The sequence below is a fragment of the Sinocyclocheilus anshuiensis genome, unplaced genomic scaffold, assembly GCF_001515605.1.
Source record: "Sinocyclocheilus anshuiensis isolate Anshui unplaced genomic scaffold, SAMN03320099.WGS_v1.1 scaffold392, whole genome shotgun sequence".
Taxonomy (NCBI): domain Eukaryota; kingdom Metazoa; phylum Chordata; class Actinopteri; order Cypriniformes; family Cyprinidae; genus Sinocyclocheilus; species Sinocyclocheilus anshuiensis.
This window is the reverse complement of record NW_015557091.1, coordinates 1,365,619-1,388,118: the sequence shown is the minus strand read 5'-3', so window position 1 is coordinate 1,388,118 and position 22,500 is coordinate 1,365,619. Positions and strand designations below refer to the sequence as shown.

The 22,500-nt window shown below is 34.3% G+C and overlaps 3 protein-coding genes across 3 annotated transcripts; 2 read left to right on the top strand and 1 right to left on the bottom strand.

Moving 5' to 3' along the window:
- Window positions 1-1,575: 1,575 nt before the first annotated feature.
- LOC107677132 (CDK5 and ABL1 enzyme substrate 1-like) lies at window positions 1,576-3,677 on the top strand. The gene is made up of 7 exons (XM_016471921.1): window positions 1,576-1,616; window positions 1,684-1,783; window positions 1,870-2,017; window positions 2,666-2,769; window positions 3,009-3,115; window positions 3,207-3,414; window positions 3,504-3,677. The coding sequence occupies exons 1-7, from the start codon at window positions 1,576-1,578 to the stop codon at window positions 3,675-3,677; spliced, it is 882 nt and encodes a 293-aa protein (XP_016327407.1).
- A 1,681-nt stretch (window positions 3,678-5,358) lies between these two features.
- On the bottom strand, window positions 5,359-9,708 carry LOC107677185 (transmembrane protein 241-like). Its single transcript, XM_016471989.1, has 15 exons — window positions 9,541-9,708; window positions 9,306-9,352; window positions 9,135-9,212; window positions 8,946-9,027; window positions 8,751-8,828; window positions 8,516-8,541; window positions 7,956-8,007; window positions 7,792-7,840; window positions 7,605-7,650; window positions 7,050-7,085; window positions 6,355-6,389; window positions 6,187-6,256; window positions 5,905-5,998; window positions 5,656-5,726; window positions 5,359-5,549 (listed from the first exon to the last, which is right to left on the bottom strand). Exons 1-15 carry the CDS (start codon window positions 9,610-9,612, stop codon window positions 5,492-5,494), a joined length of 894 nt encoding a protein of 297 aa, XP_016327475.1. The 5' UTR covers window positions 9,613-9,708; the 3' UTR covers window positions 5,359-5,491.
- Window positions 9,709-10,586: 878 nt separating this feature from the next.
- Window positions 10,587-18,664, top strand: LOC107677197 (serine/threonine-protein kinase RIO3-like). Its single transcript, XM_016472007.1, has 13 exons — window positions 10,587-10,863; window positions 12,103-12,218; window positions 12,567-12,709; window positions 13,394-13,501; window positions 13,596-13,705; window positions 14,358-14,501; window positions 14,868-14,995; window positions 15,637-15,819; window positions 15,992-16,151; window positions 16,448-16,528; window positions 17,144-17,233; window positions 17,331-17,438; window positions 18,534-18,664. Exons 1-13 carry the CDS (start codon window positions 10,828-10,830, stop codon window positions 18,642-18,644), a joined length of 1,518 nt encoding a protein of 505 aa, XP_016327493.1. The 5' UTR covers window positions 10,587-10,827; the 3' UTR covers window positions 18,645-18,664.
- The last annotated feature ends 3,836 nt before the right edge of the window (window positions 18,665-22,500 follow it).

Sequence of the window (22,500 nt, the reverse complement as noted above, 5' to 3'; positions counted from 1 at the left end):
GATGGATCGCAGACAGAGGCAGGCGGCTCTCTGTTTCCTCACCAACATCTCGCTGGATGGAAAAGCAGCGGAGGCGAACGGGGCTCAACGTCAAGCTGAGGATGGCGCCAGATTCACGCTTTCAGCATCTGCTCCAGTCATTCGAGCACAAAGAGCTTCAGGAGAACAGCAGCCCAGTAAAGAGGAGTGTGGAGGTCAGACGGGCAGCGAGATCAAAACATCTCTTCTGGACAGTGAATCCAAAGTGAACACCTCTAGAGAGATTCAGAGGTCTAGCATTTTTTTATTATTATTATTTCATTTAAATACTCCCAAATAACTTAAAAAAAAAAGATTTTGTAAAAATAAATAAAATTGTGTGTGTGTGTGTATGTATATATATACTGTATATTCAATGACCATTGTTCAATACAAACATATTTTTTTCTGCAATCATACATTATGGGCATAGTGAAAAGCACATTTATATTAATATATATATAACTTATTTATTTTTTATTTTTTTACTGTTTTCTTACAGTAAGTCTTGCACAAGTGTCGTACGGCCCAGGAGCAGCAGACGGGTTCATTTCATCAAAAACATGAGACAACACGATACCCGCAATGGAAGGTACTGCAATGAAAACATGAACAAACTAATTATGACAAATATCTATGAACCAATAATAGGGTAACACTTCACAGTAAGGTCCTATCAGGGTTATTATAGTTAAATAAAATTAAAACTATACCATAAAAACATTTTGTTAATTGAAACAATATTAATTTATTGTAAATTAACTTGATGTTCTAAAATAACTAAAACTAAACCTGAAATAAAAATGGATAAAAACTATAAAAAAACAAAAAAGACTAAAATGTTAATAATTAAAATGAAAATGGAAAATATAAAAATAAAAAGTAATTCAAACTATTAATAAAATCTACAATAGTATCATAAAGATACTAAAACAACCTATTAGTTAACATTGGTTAATGCAACCTAAGTAACAATGAGCAATACATTTATGGTATTTATTAATATTTGTTTACTTAATAAAATACAATTGTTCATAGTTCATGTTAGCTCAGGTCCATGAAATAATGTCACAACTTTTCTATATATAAAAATATATTGACATATCTTTAAAAAAAATAAAAAAATAAATAAAAAACAACAAAATTAATCAAATATAATCTAATATTAGCTGAAATAATTGTTAAATATGATCTAAAGCAACAATCGTTTGAATATAATTGTACTTCTGCGGTATTTATTTATTTCTGCGTCACTGGACTGAAAACACAGATCAAGGATCAAGTGGCTCTTCTGAGGAGAACAGCACATGCTTATGACAGCGTTTCTACACAAAAACTCTAGATAAAAACTTGATAAACTAATTTAGATATAAATGTGTTCAATTAAAAGGGAGGAAACAATATAGATTAAAGATCTGAAGTTTAAATGCTAATGAAAGAGAAAATGCATTTTACACTCATGAAATGGTGCCAGTCTTAACAAGAAGCAAATAAACTGTCTAATGTTTATGTTCCTGTAGGATAGTTTTGATCAGAGCCAGAAGAGCTGTATACGGGATGTTTTCTGTCCTGCCCTATCGAGACTTCAGCCAGATCAAGTGAGTCCTGCTCTATTTACATCAGATTTTGAATCTAGATAATCTCACACTCATCTGTTGTCTACAGCGATCAAAGGTTAGACTGCGGCCATCAGAACAACATCAGTGGAGCGACTCAAGACGCAGTGATGCTGATTGATGCTGTTGAACCTGGAGCCAAGGGTAAGGTGAGGTCCACTTGAGATTAAAATGACTTATTTGATCAGTGTAATATTGAGGTTTCATAACTAATATTTTGTTTCCCAACTTTCAGACAGTGTCGTACACAAAACTTCTGTCTCACACTAATGCCTTAAGCAGCAGCAGCAGCAGCGGCGGCTCTAACAGCTTCGCACTGCATTCTGGGTCACAGTGTGTTTTGAGTCCAGCATGTGTCCTCACTCAGACTGGCATAAAGAGAGGTCAGTGAGGAAGAGCATGTTCACATGTCAAATTGATCTTGCTGTCTTGTGTAGTTATTTTAATAACTAAATAAATATTTAAATATTTAGTGTTTTTGAGTGACATATCAATTTAGAATGAAAAGAATTTACTTTTTTTTTTTAGAAAAATTGTTAAAAAGTTCGAGAATTGTAAATTGTAAAATTAATAGATTTATACGTAAAACTAAGCTGCGCATCAATTTAATATGAATATAATTTAAATTTTTTCCTGAAAATGTTTATTTTTTTCTTTTTTGCCTGGAATTCATTTATTTATTCATTCATGTTTTTGAGTGTCAATTAAAAGCAGTTCATAAATTAAAAATGAATATATTTAAATAAAATTAAGATGTACATCAATTTAGGATGAAAATAATTTATATTTCTCATGAAAATGTTTCTTTTTTTCTGTCCAAGAATTTTTTTCTTTTAATCTTTTTTTATGTATTTCCAAAATTCCCTTCATTCATTCATTCGTTCATTCACTAATTTTTTTAAATTAAGCTGCATGTTAAGATTAAAAAATGTACCTTTTTTCTGAAAATGTTTATTTTTTTAAATAATTTTCTTTAGCTTTTATTTTATTTTTTTAATATCCAGAATTCCCTTATTTTTTTTAACATGCAGGATTCAAAGGGAAAAACATTGATGATTATGACCCGAATCTTCTGGATGATCCACAGTGGCCTTGTGGGAAACACAAACGAGTGCTTGTCTTTCCATCTTATACGGTGAGAGCAATCAGTCGATGCATATGAAGTTTGTCATACAAGAACATTTTTGTTCATAATGTTATTACTGTAACATTTTATGACAGTTTCACACCTGCCTTAAAAAATATACTAATGCTGCTTATGGAGGAAAAACTGCATCACTGTAATAAAAAAAAAACCCTCTCTTTTTGTATGGATGAAGTGCAGCATTTGAAACAGGCATTTTTTTTCCTAGAGATGTGTGTTGATTTTTTCAGACAACGGTCATTGAATACGTGAAGCCATCCGACCTGAAGAAAGACATGAATGAAACATTCAGCGAAAAGTTTCCACATGTTCAACTGACCCTCAGCAAAATCAGAAGGTACCGGCTTCCTATCACCCAACTTGAAAATATGAATATCTCGAAGCAATGCAATTGTATGTATTATTTTATTGTACTGTGACATTCTCAGTCTGAAAAGAGAGATTCGGAAATTGGCCCAGGAGGATTGTGGGTATGAGGAGCCGACGATTGCAATGGCTTATGTCTATTTTGAAAAGCTCGCCCTGCACGGTAAACTGGACAAGCAGAATCGGAAACTTTGCGCTGGAGCTTGTATCCTTCTCGCTGCCAAAATAAGCAATGACCTCAAGAGGCCAGAGGTCAAACACCTCATAGATGTACGTAAAGCTCTGCGACATCAATATCTGTTCCCTGATTTCTAATTCAATAAATGATTCATTCAGTTCTCACTGTGGACGTCCATTAGAGACTGGAGGAGCGACTGCAGCTGAATCGCAGGGAACTTTTATCACTGGAGTTTCCTGCACTGGTGGCGCTCGAGTTTAAACTGCATCTGCCACAGCGTGAGATCTTACCGCACTACAGACGCCTCTGTCAGACCAGATCCTCAAAACCCACCCTACTGCTGTTCAGTATTTAGATGCACTGCTTGTTTCGTAAGCTACACACTAAGAGTTAATAAAGATATCTAATATTGCTTCTGTGTTTTATGATTTCATTTTATTTTTCGGCAGAAAAAATGAGAAAAAACAGAGATGGTCAATGAAAATCTTTTATTTAGTATTGCAAAAACTGATTCAAAGAAAAGTTATTTCATAATTGAATACACGGGTCAATTTCATAATAGAAGCTTTAGAAATACAATATCATAAAACGTGGCTCCAAAATACAGTAAATGTGACCCTGGACAACAAAACCAATCATAAGGGTCAATTTTTGGAAATTGAGTTGTATACATCATCTGAAAGCTGAATAAATAAGCTTTCCATTGATGTATGGTTTGTTAGGATAGGACAATATTTGGCCGAGATACAACTATTTGAAAATCTGGAATCTGAGGGTGCAAAAAAATCTAAATACTGAGAAAATCGCCTTTAAAGTTGTCCAAATGAAGTTCTTAGCAATGCATATTACTAATCAAAAATTTAGTTTTAATATATTTACAGTAGGAAATTTACAAAATATCTTCATGGAACATGATCTTTACTTAATATCCTAATGATTTTTGGCATAAAAGTAAAATCTATAATTTTGTCCCATACAATGTATTTTTGGCTATTGCTACAAATATACCCCAGCGACTTAAGACTGGTTTTGTGCTGCAGGGTCACATATGTCAATCGGCTCAAACAGAATAATCACAGTACTTTTTGCAGGACTCAATTTTGGGAGTTATTTCTATATTTGAAAAACCCAGATACCCTAAAAAAATATTATAACCGTCAACCAACCTGCAATAATTATGAATAATGTTAAACATGGGCAACAAACATCTTTTATAAATAACACTAACATGTTTATGGTGACTGCCATTATGTAAAAATATTTTTTAAAACCTACATGAGAGTTACAGAGGGCTCATGTACCAATGTTATCTTATTGATTCTCATACAGAGATGTAAGGTGTGACAGTATTCAGGATATGATCCAGGACTCTCAAAAGTAAACTGCTGGACAATGATGTGCAAAAGGTCGAACACTAACAGCAGTTACAAATATTGCTGGTGAAAAATGCGTAATAAGTGCAAAACAGAAAATCTGTTACTATACAATACTGACTACAATAAACTGGCCATATTAAAATGTAGGACTAAAAGAATTATGGTAAATGGTAAACACCTGCTTTTTCCCTGCTATTTCTGGTTTAACATGTAACTATGGAAGCACGTTTCCACCATGGAATAAAAAATAAAAAGGTAACTGGCGACTTTTCATCCCACAATTCGCTTTTTTCTTGCAGAGTTTATATCTCACAATTCTGACTTTTTTCTTGCAATTCCGAAAACAAATATAAACGGATTTCTGGCTGACATTCTCTCAATTCTTAGTTTACTTTTTTTTTCACGACAGAAAAAAAAAAAAAAAAGTTTTATAAAAAATTATTAATAAAAAGGTAAATGTGACTTTTTATCTCACAATTCAGACTTTTCTTATAAAAATTGCAAGTTTATACATTAAAATTACAAGTTAACAGCTCACAATTTTGACTTATTTCTCAATTTTGTTTTACAGAATTGCGAGAAAACATAAAAAAAGCAGTTTTATTTATTTATTTATAAATATATTTTATTTTTAAACTCAAAATCAGCAAAAAAAAAAGAGTTTTGGGTGTAGCAAGGTGAAAATAATCTCATTGAGGCAATTGGCTTTGGTCAATTTATAAAGCCCCTATAAAGAGTTGGCGTGACTTATTTGGAAAATCTTCAAAGGCACTGGCCATATTCTTCAACAAACTTATTGAAATCTGTCTGAATACACCAACAAGGCATCCCCAGCATAGTTCAGGATGATGCTAATGAGAGAAACAAAAACAATATAACATTTATTTAATTATTCACTTGATACTGCAAGTAAATAGATAGCTTAAACTCAATATCTTAACATAAAACTGTTCTCACCAGCACAGAGTCACGGGGCTGAGCACAGAGTTGAATGCAGAAAGTAAAAGGGAAAGACCTGACGCCAGTATCTGCATGCAAGGAGAAAAGAAAACCATTGCATCATTTACATTTAAATTTTTGTGCTGCAATGCATGCGATGTGAAACCAGCCTTTTGCTCGAACAGTACTGACTGGACACAAATAAATGGAGACACTCAACAAAGGATAATTGTGGTTCAAAATATCATTTTCAGAGGTCTGTCTCACCTTAGCCAGGAAGAACCAGATGCCACAGTGCTCCTGAGACAGACTGCCCTTCAATTTCACGGTTGCCAACATCAGACAAAAGCTGAATATAGCGCTACGAAATGAAATTGATTTATAATGAGCTTAAGATTTGCACACACAATTAATTTCTTTCAACAAAATGGCAATGCATCACTCATTCTGGACTTTTTGCAGTTGAAATCCTTATTGTTAATATCCAACAAATCATGCTAACTTTCATGCATTAGTACATTTATGATTCCCACTGAATTTTCGTCTCACCTGCCCAAGCAGCCAGTATGGAACCTGTATGAAGTCAGGAGAGGGAAATCGAAGGCACCGGACAGATCACCTGAAAGACAAAACATCAAGAAGTACACATGAATCATGTCAGAAAATTACAGAGCTGTAGACAAAAATAATATAATAGTATAAAATGCATTTTATTACCTGTCGAGTATGCAAGAGAGGCAAGTAACAATGCACTAAAAAAGAAGTATAAAATTAGATGGGGTTGAAAAAATGACTACATATACTGTGTATATGTATTCAAAATTCATTTGTGTCAAAATCTGAGGTCGCATATAAAGGATGACTTTAAAGGGTTAGTTCACCCAAAAATGAAAATTCTGCACTTTTTTTAAACTAAATTTCAATATCGTGCTAATACCGCATACCGTGATAAAAGCATTAGCAATTAATCGCAACATGAAAAATTGATACCGGCATATCCCTACATCAGTGGTTCAACTGTAAAGTTACGAAGCTACGAGAATACTTTTTTGCGCAAAGAAAACAAAAATAACGACTTTATTCCACAATTTCGTCTCTACTGCGTAACTTTTGACGCGCGTTCACGACAGTATCATGACGCGAGCGTGTGGCGGCTACAGTTGAACCACTGATGTCACACGGACTACTTTGTCGATCATCTTGGTACTTTTCTGGAACTTGAACGTGGTAGTTACCTTGCTGTCTATGGGAGGGTCAGAGAGCCCTCAGATTTCATCAAAAATATCTTAAATTGTGTTCCGAAGATGAACGAAGGTCTTACGGGTTTGGAACGACATGAGGGTGAGTAATTAATGACAGAATTTTCATTTTTGGGTGAACTAACCCTTTAATTTTCAGATTTATCCATTTACCTGGTCATGTAATTGATGAACTGCTCTTCAAGATCACTATAACATTACACATTAAAAACGGCACTTATTATGCATCTACTTAGAGTTTAAAAAATGACAATATACAACATTCACAACCATTCTAAAAGTTTAGGGTCAGTACGTTTTTTTAATTTTTTTTTAAGAAATGAATACTTCTATTCAGTAAGAATGCATTAAATTGATCAAAAGTGACAATAAAAGACTTTTCTACTAAGTTTAAAAATGTCCCAATTTCCACAGAAACAAACATTGATAATAATAAGAAGTGTTTCTTGAGCAGCAAATCAGTATATTAGAATGATTTCTGAAGGATCATGTGAAATTCAGCTTTTCATCACAAAAATTTATTATATTTTACAAAAGAAATCAGTTATGTGAAATTGTAATAATATTTCACAATTTTGCTGACTTTTACTGTATTTTTGATCAAATAAATGCAGCCTTAGTGAGCAGAAGAGACTTCTTTGAAAAACATTTAAAAATATTACTGACCCCAAACTTTTGAACGATAATGTAAATAAAACATGAAAGCACCTCAGAAGGTTTGTCTTTGTGTTCTTCTGGAATACTTTATATGCACCTAAATTAGAGAAGAGATGAGATTAAAAACACACACAGGTAAAATGCACACTTTCATGTGACCAAATCTTAAGTACATCTCTGTAGGTTTCAGATCGTTACTCACAATTCTGAGTCCCACAACAAATAAATTCACACTCACCAACACAGAACAGATGGATGGACGCCCATGTGTAGCCACTGGGACCAAACTGAGATGTGAGACATATAGAACCATAAAGAGGACATATGAAATGGAGATTTTTACTGTCACAGGAAACAGAGATATTGATAACTCACAGAAAATCCCGGTGAGAGTGAACTTACCCGTGGATTGTATAGCATAAGGCTGCTGGCAGATCCCAACAACATACACACACTATAAAGAAAATAATTTCAACAACAAAAGATTCTTCTTCAGTATTTTTGTCTTGCTTTCTAGTACAAAGCAAAATCTTGGGGGTAAGCAGATAAACATCACATTTTCATTTTTGGGTGAACTATCCCTTTAAGTTATTACGTTTTGTTTTCTGAAAAAATGTATCAAAATGAAGTGAGTTTATGCTTAAAACAAGAATAAATATTAGCCAGTTGGGTAAGAAAAATAAACTACATTTTTAGTTTATAACTTTAATTTTTCTTACCACCTTGTTGGACTTTTTTCCTGTTTTAAGTCACTTAATTTTGATATTTTTTTCAGAAAACAATACTTATTACTCCAATACTTATTACTCCTCAAGTAACTGTATCTTGATTTAAGAATGTTTAGATATTTTTACTGGAAAACAAGGTAAAAAAAAAATCATTTTACAGTGCTGGTATTAATTAAAGAGCATAAACAAGCTCTTTTCAAGTCATTTTGGGCTACTTAGTTAAAAGAAACATACCTTATTAATTTCATCCATGGTGGTTTCTAAATAAAGCAAATATAAAGAAAATTAGAATGGTAGCATGACGGGCATTGAGATATGATTATGATATCTGAAACAGTATGAGGATACTATAGAAACGAGCTGTTTTATGATTTCTAATCCTACTAAATACATATAGAAAGGAAAAAGAAACATGCAAAAAATTGATTTTAGTTTGTTCCCACAAAATAGCAACTGAAATCAGACTTACCTCTCTGTGAGTTGCTGTTCCGATGAGAAAAGCAAAGACTTCTGAGACATTTTGTAACACGAAGAAAAAAGGAATGGGCTAAAAAAAGAACAAAGACAAACATATTTCAACATAAGCACACACAAAGGTTGCATGTTCAGTCCCAACACAGGAAAGACACTGAAGTTCATATTTCAGCATATATTTTGTACTTACCAAAAGTGACAGTGCTTTGGACCCTGCATAAATGTTACCAATAAATAAGAAGGACCCAGGAAGCTGGGAAAAAGCTGCAGATCTAAATAACAAACACATCAAGAGTACAGATATTAATAAACAGATCATAATAAAATGTATAATCCACAAATACTAATCAATGTTTTATATAAATTCACATTTAGTTACCTGGAAAAGCCATTGATTTCAACCCAACCCAGTTTCCATGTAACCAGTAGCAAGAGAGCCCCAGTGGAGGTCTGCCAACTGAAGAAAGTCAATTAATGATAAGCATAAATATTGAAATATCATGTAAATGAGGAACTGAACTTCAAACATAACCGAGTGATGAATACTTACCCCTGAAAAATGGTTGGAAATGTAAACTTTAAGATAGACAGGACATACTGTAAAGCAAAAAGCAATTCTACATTTTGTGTATTCTGGTACCTGTCAGCATTACTATCATTTAACAATCTAGGATCCACAGCTAAACCACAAAATGTATTTGAGAAAATGCATTATTGTAAATGCAATACAAAAACAACAGGACAAACACACATTGATGCTGTCAAAAGTACAGTAGTTAGTTTACCTTATTTGTGAAGTAAGATGCTGTGAAAAAGGTGCAGAAAACTAGAGCAAGAATCACTCGAGCAACATTCATTGGATTGGATGCACCAGTAACTTTGGTCTCACAGCTCCTCTAATACTCTTCTTTATTAATGTTCTGACATCTCATCTGTACTTCCGCTGTTCTGTAGGCCACGCCCACCGTGACACACAGCCCATTTTTAGCCAATAAAAGCCTCAATGAAATCAATTCTAAATGGTATAGTGAGCAACAAAAATTGAGATTACCCGGAAAATATAATAATATTTGAGCACTTATCATATTATATTATTTTATTCTTATTACTGATACCAAATAAAATATTTTTAACACGAATTTATTCTGCCATTTTATTTTTATCTTTATTATCGCAGAGTATGAAACTGTTAATAAATGTAGAATACTCAACCATGACAGGAATAAAAATTTAATAATGAAATTTGCAAAAAAAATATGATTAATTAGATAATTATATTCATAAAGTGATCGCTTTCTATCATGAAAGGAATATTTAAAAAAATTAATTGTTTCGAATGACAAAAATAGAAAATAAAAATCTCAAAAGACTGATTTTGTTTTACTATTTATGTTTTCATAACATAGGATATTATCGCAGAGTATGAAACTGTTAATAAATGTAGAATACTCAACCATGACAGGAATAAAAATGTAATAATGAAATTTGCAAAAAAATATGATGAATTAGATAATTATATTCATAACGTGATCGCTTTCTATCATGAAAGGAATATTTAAAAAAATGAATTGTTTCGAATGACAAAAATAGAAAATAAAAATCTCAAAAGACTGATTTTTTTTACTATTTATGTTTTCATAACATAGGAGAAAAAGAAGTGATAATAAGGAAGGCTTTGTTTTCGGAGATCCCATTATTTTATTATTATTATTTTCATATATAAAGTAAATCACTATAATAAAACTACTACAAAATAAATCACTATATTTTTTTTATTTGACTTTTATTTTGAAAAACCGAGTCATGACGTCATATAGGGTTGTCCCACCAACCGTTGTAGGTCACATCTATTTTTATGTGACACATTGTCGGTAACGAATTAACTCGTCGTTTTAAACCACGTTTTAGCGGTTTTGGTCAAAAAATAGTCATAAGTAGTGTTACATATAAAATTAAAGTCGATATTAACGAACGTTACACGAGTTTTACTCTAGTAATCTACGCGATAAAGTGTTACAAGCGTCTCGTTACTAACGTTAGTCTGTTTGAATCTAAACCTCCTGTCAACCAACATGGACCAACTTGAAGTAACTACAAAAGAAACCAAGGTGAGATTTCCTAAGTTTTATGTCACATTTAGACAGTCGAAATATGTGGAAAACCTCCGGCGAGTGGTAAAATATGAGTTTGTTTAATACAAGGCCTGCCGACCATTATACAACAGAAGAGTGAGTGGCACGTGACGACTCAAGTCTGACCACTGCAGAGATTAACTTTACCCAGTTATAGAACAATATTGTTGATTAATCTGGTGCCAAAGTTTATGGGCGAGGTCATCTTCAGCATGTGGACTTTGAAACTCTTGATCTGGACTCGAGTCATCATTTTGTAGGGTTAAGTAGGTCAAATAAATATTGCAATACTTAAGAACAGTTTTAGTTTAGTATCATTTAATATACACTATTTTGGTAGTTATTAATATATTGAATTGCCTTTTATTTTTATGTTTTCAGTTTTAATTTTAGTTTAGGTTTTAGCAGTTTTCTTCTTTTGTACTTGAGATTTTGTGCTTGTGTTTTTGTAATTCTAAATGGTGTGTATTTAATTTATATTTAGTTTTTTTATTATTTAAGGTTTAGCTTTAGTAATTTGAATACTTTAATTTAATTAAAGTATTTATATTTTGTTTGATAGCAGCATTATTTCATATTGTTTTTAGTAGTCTTACAAATATATTTATACATATATAACTGTATATATTTCTGATATAATGTTTATGTTAAATATTATTTAAATATTTTATTTTAAATATAACTATATGCACTGTAGTTTTAATTTTAGTTTTAGGTAACAATGATAAAACTGTTTGAGAGTTCACATTGCTTTCCCGTCACTCTGTATTAAAAGAATTTATATACATACTGTGGGTATAGAAAAGAATCACCCCCTTTAAAATCTGAAATGAAGACGGACACAGTTTTGTTTTATCCAGCTGTATTTACATAGTGCAACTTATAACATCCAAGTGAAAGATATAACACCAACATGTCAGGAAAAAATAAAAAAAACAGAATCACTGAGTTGGAAAAGGATCACTCCCTTGTGTCAGTATTTTGCTTTAATTACAGCCATTAGTCTGTTGGGATATGTCTCTACTAACTTGTAGACAAAATTTTCATTTTTGGGTGGAAAATCCATTTAAGTTAAAATACTATTCATGGCACATGTGACAGGACTTTTATTCTGCTTGTCAGCTGCTGATGGTGTTATTTGTTGGAATGTGAGCCTAACTTCTGCTGATAGAGTGTATCAGTCGTTCATGTCTGTGTGTTGTGTTATTTTTCAAGAGCCCATGGGGCGCTCCCGTCCTGGCACCAGCGCCCTGCTCTCTGGCTGATGTGATGAGTGAGCAGCTGGCCCGAGAGCTGCATGAGGAGGGCATTCCTTTCCCAGAAATCCCAGAGTGAGTCTCACACACACCTACATATCAAATTATTAACACTGTTACGAGTCTAGTAGCCCACTGTCTTTGGTTTGGATTACTTTTTTTATATAGAAACAATAGTAATACATGATATAGTCACTTGGAATAAGCATTTTTAGTACTTATTGTCCATTTAATTGTTTTTTTACTCAAGCGCTATGTGTTTAACTTATCAACACATGCTTGTTTGACTACGAAATCATTAATCTGGCATTTAAACTCTAAGGCAGCAGAGGTACTCTGACAAAATGTTGTTTGAAGCAAGTTTGTCATCATTTCTGATGGTGAAAACATCTTTTGTATGCATTTACGTCCTATTATTTTCAGTACCGATCTGGACCTGACCTGCACTCCTGAAGCTGACACGTCCAGCGACCTGATGCTGGCCCAGATGCTTCAGATGGAGTTCGATCGCGAGTTTGATACGCAGCTGCGCAGGGAGGAGAGGAAGTTTAATGGAGACAGCAAAGGTAAAACAAGAAATGAAATTTAAAAGAATGTATGTTTTCATCTGCTGGACTTTTGGATATTATACAGTATATATATATACAATAGAAATATATTACTATTGTACAATAGAATGTACTTTTCTAATTAATAATAATAAAATTAATTGGTAAATAATAATAAAATTAACTTTATTTTTTAATGAGTATCACACAATTTTTATTTTTTTAAATGTAATTTTAACAGAAAATCTTAGTTTTGCACTGTGCAGCACTTAAAAGTAATTTTTATTTAATTTCATTTTAAAAGATTGATTGTTAATGTTTTATTCCTTCATTTCATTACCATGGTTTTTGCTAATAAATTTGTATTAAAATTTAAGGAAATTAAATGAAACATTTACTTTTGGCTCTATTATTAGAAAAAAATTTAATAAATTATTAAAATGTTAGTTTTATCAATTCAAGTTTATTAGACTTGCTTTTTGATTATTAAAATGTATTAAACCATAAAATGGAAAACACAACATTTGGGGAAAATAAAGCAGATTTTAATAGGACCCTAAAAATGTAATAAAAAAAAAAAGAAAATTTAGTTTAACCATTAAAATGGAATCCAGAGAAATGAAATTGAGGGGAAAAAAAAACAGAATCCAGAAAAATTCATATATATATATATCATTTATTTATTTTTTTTTTCATTTCCAGTCTCCATATCCTTTGAGAACTACCGCATGGTTCATCCATATGAGGACAGTGACAGCTCTGAAGATGAGGTCGATTGGCAAGACACTCGCCATGATCCCTACAGAGCTGGTGAGCTTGTTTGTGCTACATATAAAATCATATTTTTATATGTCCTTAGCAGTTAATTTTTTTTTACCTGACTGCATTTGATTTACTAACTCAGACAAACCAACAACGACCCCTAAAAAGGGATTTGTTGGGAAAGGCAAAAACATCACCACAAAACATGACGAGGAAGTCTGTGGACGGAAGAACACGGCACGCATGGACAATGTAAGGCTTGTTCACGCTTTATCCAGAATGACATCTTGAATTGTTTTTTTCAATCTTTTTAATCTCTGAATGTGTCTACGCAGTTTGCTCCAGAGGTGCAGGTGGGAGACGGGATCGGCATGGACCTGAAGCTCTCCAATCATGTGTACAACGCTCTGAAACGCCACTGTTACACAGAGCAGCGCCGTAGCGCTCGACTTCATGAGAAGAAGGAGCACTTATATATATCATTTATTTATTTTTTTTTTCATTTCCAGTCTCCATATCCTTTGAGAACTACCGCATGGTTCATCCATATGAGGACAGTGACAGCTCTGAAGATGAGGTCGATTGGCAAGACACTCGCCATGATCCCTACAGAGCTGGTGAGCTTGTTTGTGCTACATATAAAATCATATTTTTATATGTCCTTAGCAGTTAATTTTTTTTTACCTGACTGCATTTGATTTACTAACTCAGACAAACCAACAACGACCCCTAAAAAGGGATTTGTTGGGAAAGGCAAAAACATCACCACAAAACATGACGAGGAAGTCTGTGGACGGAAGAACATGGCACGCATGGACAATGTAAGGCTTGTTCACGCTTTATCCAGAATGACATCTTGAATTGTTTTTTTCAATCTTTTTAATCTCTGAATGTGTCTACGCAGTTTGCTCCAGAGGTGCAGGTGGGAGACGGGATCGGCATGGACCTGAAGCTCTCCAATCATGTGTACAACGCTCTGAAACGCCACTGTTACACAGAGCAGCGCCGTAGCGCTCGACTTCATGAGAAGAAGGAGCACTCTACTGCTGTGAGTAGTTTTTCCCTTTTAAGAGCTCATTTTTATTTTATTTGTTTTTTTATTGTAGGGTTTTCCGACTCAACACACTGTAAAAGAAATCTATAGAGCCCAACCCATTTTTATTTATTTTATTTAGTTTTTATTTTTCATGTTACTTTTTAATTTCATTGTATTTTTTATTTTTATTTTATTTTATTTTCGTTTTTATGTAATGTAAATGTAAGTAATGTAAAGAGCCCAACCCATTATTTATTTCATTTTTATTTTAGTCATTGTTTTTTATTTTAAGGGTTTCAAACTCAACTCACTGCAGAAGAAATGTAATGTGTCCACTTGCATGTGTTGACTGTACATTTCATGTTCTCTTTTGCTCAGGAACATGCTGTGGACCCCAAGACCAGACTGCTCATGTACAAAATGGTGAATGCTGGGATACTGGAGAACATCAATGGCTGCTTCAGCACAGGAAAAGAGTCGGTGGTTTTCCACGCTAATGGAGGGAGGTGTGTGCTTTGCATCATTGTGTGTGCAACTCGCTAAAGGCTTACAATTAGTGATGCACCGATACTGGTATCGGGCCCGATACTGAGCTCCTGTACTCGTTAAAATGCCCCGATACCAAACGCCGATACCACACAGCATGTGATCAGCGCCATATTCAGACAAAGAAACACCGACAACAGACAGCAGAATGGAGTTAAGGATGTCTACTACGAAGTATATGTATGCAATGAATATAACGTTAAACATTCAGTATTAACTCCTATATAGCTGATGTGTGCGAGCTGATAAACAAAGCACGCTGAGTGGATTGAGCGCTCAGCGGCGCAGATGTGCGAGCTTGTCGAGGGAATATACCTTTCTCACAGACATCACTGGAAAGTTTGTAGTTCGGTCGGATACAGTGAAAGTAACAAAAACTTGTAAAATACATTTTAATGGGTATAATTAAGTGTGAAAATAACCGAAGGATGTAGTCAAACCAAAAATGATTCAGAGACCAGATATAATTTTTTAAAGTACCAAAAATAAAAGTATCGGTATCGGGCGAGTACTGGAAAAAGTGGTATCGGTGCATCCCTACTTACAATTAATGCAAGTGTGCATTTATTATGCAGCTTTAATCTCAATGTGTCTCGTGTAGCTTTGAAGAGAAGATTGTTCCTGAAGAGTGTGTCCTCAAGGTATTCAAGACCACCCTGAATGAGTTTAAGAACCGGGACAAATATATCAAAGACGACTACCGCTTCAAAGACCGCTTCAGCAAGCTGAATCCTCGCAAAATTATCCGCTTGTGGGCTGAGAAGGAGATGCACAACCTCACCAGGTGTTAAACAGATTCATTTCAGTGTACAAGACAAATATTTGACATTTAAATATGACACATGTGACTGTGATTAAATGACTTAGATACATAAAGATGACACTACAACATAATATTCTTTAATCTACTTTTTCATGCCATTTTTTCCCTCTTGCACACATAAATGTACATGTAGGATGAAGAAAGCAGGGATCCCGTGTCCGGAGGTGGTGATTCTGAAGAAGCATATCCTAGTGATGTCATTCATTGGAAAGGACCACGTTCCTGCACCTAAACTAAAGGACGCTACTCTGAGTTCTGAGGATATGAAGAAAGCATACTACCAAGTGCTAAATGTGAGTGTACTGAAAAAGTAGAATAATCACACGAGCTTTGCTATTGTTAAAAGGGTATTTGGTAAAAAATAAGAAATTATATTTTGCATACTTTAATTTGTGGCGATTTAAATAAACAGAGACGTTACTGTGTCCAGATTTTTGTTACTTTATTACAGTGCTTAATTGTCATGAAAATAATGGTACTACTTCTGTGCAATATAATGTCTTATTTCTGTTTAAATTTTTGGGGTAAAATATGACTTATATTTATGATATTTGTTATTGATATTCACCTCTTAATCTCTGTCTCACAGATGATGCAGCAGCTATATCAAGACTGTAACCTGGTTCATGCAGATTTGAGTGAATACAACATGCTCTGGCATGACGGACAGGTTTGTTTTAAGCTAGTCCAAACATTCTTGGTAGCACATCTGTATAAATTCTGCAGAAAGAAGCAAGGCTACTCATGTTTTCATTAACTACACTACCGTTTAAAACATAAAGTCTCTTCTGTTCACCAAGGCAGCATTCACTTGATCCAAAATATGGTAAAAACTGTTTTCTATTTGAATATCTTCTAAAAATGTAATTTATTGCTGTGATCAAAGCTGAATTTTCAGCATCATTACTCCAGTCTTCAGTGTCACATGATCCTTCAGAAATCATTCTAATATGCTGATTTGCTGCTGAAGAAACATGATTATCAATGTTGAAAACAGTTGTGCTGCTTCATATTTTTGTGGATACTGGGATACATTTAACTTAAGAATTTTTTTTTTTTGATGAATGAAACATTCAAAAGAACAGCATTAAATTTAAAATAGGAATGTAATAGCGTTATAAATCTATTTACTGTCCCTTTTAATCAGTGTATTGCATCCTTACTGAATTAACTAGTATTATATATGAAGTATTATTATTTCATTTATTTATTTGTTTAGTCTTACTAACCTCATGACACCTTAAAGTCAGTTTTATTTATTTATTTTATTTTTTTCCTTATGAAGGTGTGGTTCATTGATGTGAGTCAGTCCATAGAGCCCACTCACCCTCACGGGCTGGAGTTCTTGTTCAGAGACTGCAGGAATGTGGCCACAGTAAGTGTCCGAACTATCTTGTGGTATAATAAAGAGCTCTATAATAGCTCTAAAGCAAGGTTGTGATCATTAATGAATGCTATTTTCTTCTCTCCAGTTTTTCCAGAAAGCTGGTGTGGCCGAAGCTCTCAATGTATTTGAGCTGTTCAACACCGTGTCTGGACTGCAGATCAACAGCGATAATGAGGCTGATTTCTTAGCACAGGTCTGGAATTAAGTTTCTTTTTTTAAGTAATGTTTATTACTTGCAATCTGCATTTGCAAAAAAAATATATATATGTATATATACAGTATATATAGTACTGTGACTAATATGACGAATAAGAAAGGTTGTGTATATGTGGTTTAGATGCATGTTGGTTTATTAAAGATCCAACTAATTTTTAAAGGGGTCATGGACTGCCTTTTTTATTATTTCGTACTGTTCTCTGAGGTCCACTTATAATGTTATCAAGATTTGTACATCAAAAAACATCATGATTTTGAAGTAATAGGCTGTTTTCTGTCCTGTTTTCGCTCTGTTTGAATAGGTGTGGTGGATTGTAGAATCGGAATTAAACGCCCACTGCTCCGATTGGCTAACAGCTGTGTATGTTTGACAGCTACATCCTTCATAAATACTCGGCACATATCAAACGATCTGTAATAACAGACAAAGCAATAGTGATCACATAATACAGTTACTCACACTTGTGTGGTGCGACATTACTGTCAGATCCAATATATTCGGCACAGCATCGTCTTTTAGTTTCAATCTTTCTGATAATCCTGCGTCGAATTGTGCCTCGTTTGTAAACGAATCTGCAGTAAAATGAACAATGGACCAAGTTCTTACTGATGCGGTCTGGAACTTCAGTCTGGATCAGAAGGAAGGTGATGCAAAGACTGTGTTTTTCCACAACTTGGCTCTGCACAGCGTCTTGTTGTCTTCGGAGCATCTTTGTCGTTTAATGTCTGTGTAGACCTGCGTTTGCCTCTCGTTATTTACACTACATGCGTGAATCGGTGGGCGGGGCTAAACAGGCAGTGATGTAGAAGCAGGCGTTTATCTTCTGCGGAGGTGGGGTTTAGCCACACTATTACATCATAAAGTGGCACATTCCACAACCTGTCGTTTTGGCAGATTGGCTTCAATATAAGCTGTTTTTAGGATGACGTTTTGAGTTCTAAAACTTACAAGTTGTTTTTATAGTACAATGACCTCTTAGATGTCAAAAGATCAAGGGAATTTTGATTTCTCAGTTCATGACCCCTTTAAAACTTCATTGTTAAAAAGCAATTGTGTTGTATATTTTTACAGATTGAAGCCCTGGAGAAAAGAAATGAAGATCATGTGCAGAAATCCGGCAAGAAAATCTTCACAGACACCAATGATGGCAGCCCACCCCGATTAAACACTGATGATGATTAACACAAGCACAATAGTCATTTGAAAAATAAAGGAGAGAAAATCCCTCCATTCACAAATAAGGTGTGGAATGGGACGAACGCCCATGTCCATGTGAAATACTCGCGCCATCCTTCTGCTGTTAACGCGTTTGCTCGGTGTTGAAAAGTAACATGTGGTCATTTGAGACATCAAGCATAACCTGACATTTTTAACAGACAGTTTTGGATGATGGTTAAAAACAAAGAAAATATAAGGAAACCAGTAACTATAGAGACAAATGCAATGTTTTACAATTGTGTGGTGTTAAAAATGTGTCTCCTTCCACAATAAGAGCAAGCAGAGAATGAAGATCTCTGAATGCTCTGAATTGGTGTGTGATTTGAGCTTCAGTAATGAGCAGAACTCAGGACACTGATCCAGTCTGTTCATCATACAAATGACAGCCTGGGGTTTTTTTATGAAATCATTTTACTGCTAAGATGACTATTGTTGTAGATTTGCAGTCTTTGAGATCTTTTGTAAAATCAAGTAAAGATAAAATTAAACTGCTGAATTGCATGCTTTGAGTTCTTCTTTCTTGACGACCTTGTTCTTTAGCTGAGAACATATTGGCACTAAATACAGTTTAAAGGAATAATTCACCCAAAAATGAGAATTTGCTGAAATTTTAGTCACCCTCAGGCCGTCCAAGATGTAGATGAGTTTGCTTTTTCATGGGAACAGATTTGGAGAAATGTAGCGTTACATCCCTTGCTCACCAATGGATCCTCTGCAGTGAATGGGTGCAGTCAGAAACTTTTTTAGCAAATTGAAAAGAGTATGTCACACTAGACATACCTAAGAATCAGTGGAAGTTTTAATCCTTATATAGTAGTATATTTACTCTTGTTATATTTTCACAGAATAATTTGACCTTTGAGTTGAACAGAATATTTATTAGCATGTGACATCTAATGGCGGGATGTTGGAACTACAGGTTCAGATATGATGGCAGAATGTGGTGAAATGTTATTAGACTGTTATTTTGGCCATAGTTTCATACTTGCTTGACATTTTATCCATAAAAAGGTAAATTCAAAGATGTACTAAAAAAACCTCGAACTAAAACTGAAATAAAAAAAAATAATAATAAAACCTATATACACATTAAAAAAATCCAAATTAGTAAAACTATAATAGTATCTCAATAATGCTAAAATAACACTGGTCACTTAGTCACATCTAAAATTGTCTTTGTACTTCATTATGAAATTATGATTTACAATTTTATACTTATTAAAATTTCTATCTTCATCGATCTATATTTGCTGTATCTCGTGATGGAGAATCTGTCATTCCCAGAGCTGCAATTGGAGAACGTAAACAGAAAAGTTTTTTTGCTGATTCGTTTGGTACTCTTCCTGAGGTCAACATGAAATGCACATCCTTCATGTCAGAAGTTTTAAAAACAATACATAGAAAAGTAGGTTTGATGCATCTGCATTTAACCCTTAAAGGTAGGGGAAGTCGTGGCCTAATGGGGGTGAAGTCGTGGCCTAATGGTTACAGAGTCAGACTCGTAACCCAAAGGTTGTGGGTTCGAGTCTCGTACCGGCAGGGATTGTAGGTGGGGGGAGTGAATGTACAGCGCTCTCTTCCACCTTCAATACCACGACTGAGGTGCCCTTGAGCAAGGCACCGAACCCCCAACTGCTCCCTGGGTGCCGCAGCATAAATGGCTGCCCACTGCTCCGGGTGTGTGTTCACGGTGTGTGTGTGTGTTCACTGCTGTGTGTGTGCACTAAGGATGGGTCACCATACTTGGCCACATGTCACGTCACTTCACTTAACCTTGTTCTACACTATACTATATGTAGTATATACCCACTAAAAACTTTAGAATAAAATGTTGTCTTGGATGCATGAGATATATTTGATATATTTGCATATAAGCTGTTATGCCTCTAAGACTATTTCCAAAAAAAAAAAACTTGAAACTTGCAAAACACTATATTTAGGGGCTTGTATAGGGACAAGCTGTTGAATAATTGTGTCCCATAATTCCATCAATTTCTACTTTCTTCCCCATTCCTCAAACATCTATCTGCATATGTGTGATATTTTCCCATGACAAAAAATTACTAGGACAGTGTGTTTGTGTGTAATCATATTACAACCTGTCTCATCTTCACCCTTTAAAACTGCATATTTCAGCTAATATCTTCTTTAATTACTCTGTTTATGCTATTATGCTTCCTAGAAATCGTGTGACTTTTACATTGTCTTACTCAAATAACAATTTCACTAATTAGATCTCTTTAACATCTCAAGTTGTTTCTCCCATAGACAAAACAGAGCACAAATTGAGACATCCATATTCATTTTATAGCTCTGTACTCTTAATGTATTATTATTTGTCCAAAGAAATTTTAGAAGTAACATTTGAGACAAAGTTGATTATATGAAGCATAACAGAATTCCATAAGACTCCATAAGCTATAATATCTGAGCAATAATAACAATAAGTTAATTTATTAATTAATTTATTAATATTTAACAATGCCTATATCCAGTTGTGAAGTAGGTGAATTACTCAAATTATTGACTAATGACTAATTTCACACCTGCTAGACACTTTATACCACTCAAAGACACTTAAAGGCATTTAAATCCGGAGCACTAATTCCTTTCGAATTAAGCATTTTATATTTATAAGACATTGCATTGATTTGACAAATAACACACACATGCATAATACGTATATGCTGCTTCTTTGTGATATATGGTGACCTGAAATGCAAGAGGCATCTATAATATATATGCAAATCTGGCAAAATATGAGATTTACATTAAGCCAAAGAAACCAAAATAATCCCAAGCAGCCCGACAGGCTCATCCACATTATATATGTCACACACCCATGAGCAGAGAAAACAGTTTCAGTTTTAAGTTTTAATGTCTGCAGAGTTTTAATATAGTTTTATCTCTACATAGTTTTCTGTCTGTGAGAACAACACATTTGTGCATATTTTCATGGAAACTGTGTTTATCATTTCTTTGTTGTTTTTGGCTTTAGGTTACAAGCCATGTGTGGAAGCCCTGCCCACTTCATCTATGTGAGTTTAACTTGTACATTTCCCCCTCAAACCATTTCTATGATCGACCTGATGACATCTGCTGTTTCCTGTGACATGAAGTAGAACGAGAACGCTGCCGAATGAAGCAGTGAGAGAAACAGAAGGAGACGTGCAGATCTGAAAGAAGTTGAGAAGAGGAAGAGACAAAGAGTATTGAAATTGATTAATCACAGTATAATAATGGCCTTTATTGAAAAGGGTCAAAAGAAGACCTACATTTCAACATTCAGGTTTGACCTGAAGTCTTCAGCAGCATTGCAGACTCCACTGGATGTGCCGAGGAGAACAGAGAATGGAGTCAAGCCGATGAACAGAGAGCAGAGCTGTCAGAAATCAGGCAAATCAGGTGAGAGATATTTCTACCGTGACGTGTTGCACTTTACTAATTCCCATAGATGAATCATCTTTAAACCATTTTTAAACTTCATCATCATCATCATCTTTAAACTTTTTGAAAGTCTCTTATGCTCACCAAGGCTGCATTTGTTTGATCAAAAATACAGTAAAAACCGTAATATTGTGAAATATTATTAGGATTTAAAATAACTGTTTTCTATATGATCCGTAATTATGTCCCCACTGGATGCAACAAATGCCTCGTTATAATGGGTTTCGTGTCGCTCCGGCCGGACAGGACATCACAGTATGTTAAGGGGCTTAACATTTCCGTCACACGCTTGAGGAATTCGGACAATCACAACGCACTGGATAGCTGGCCAATCAGAGCACACCTCGCTTTTTCAGACCGATGAGCTTTGTAA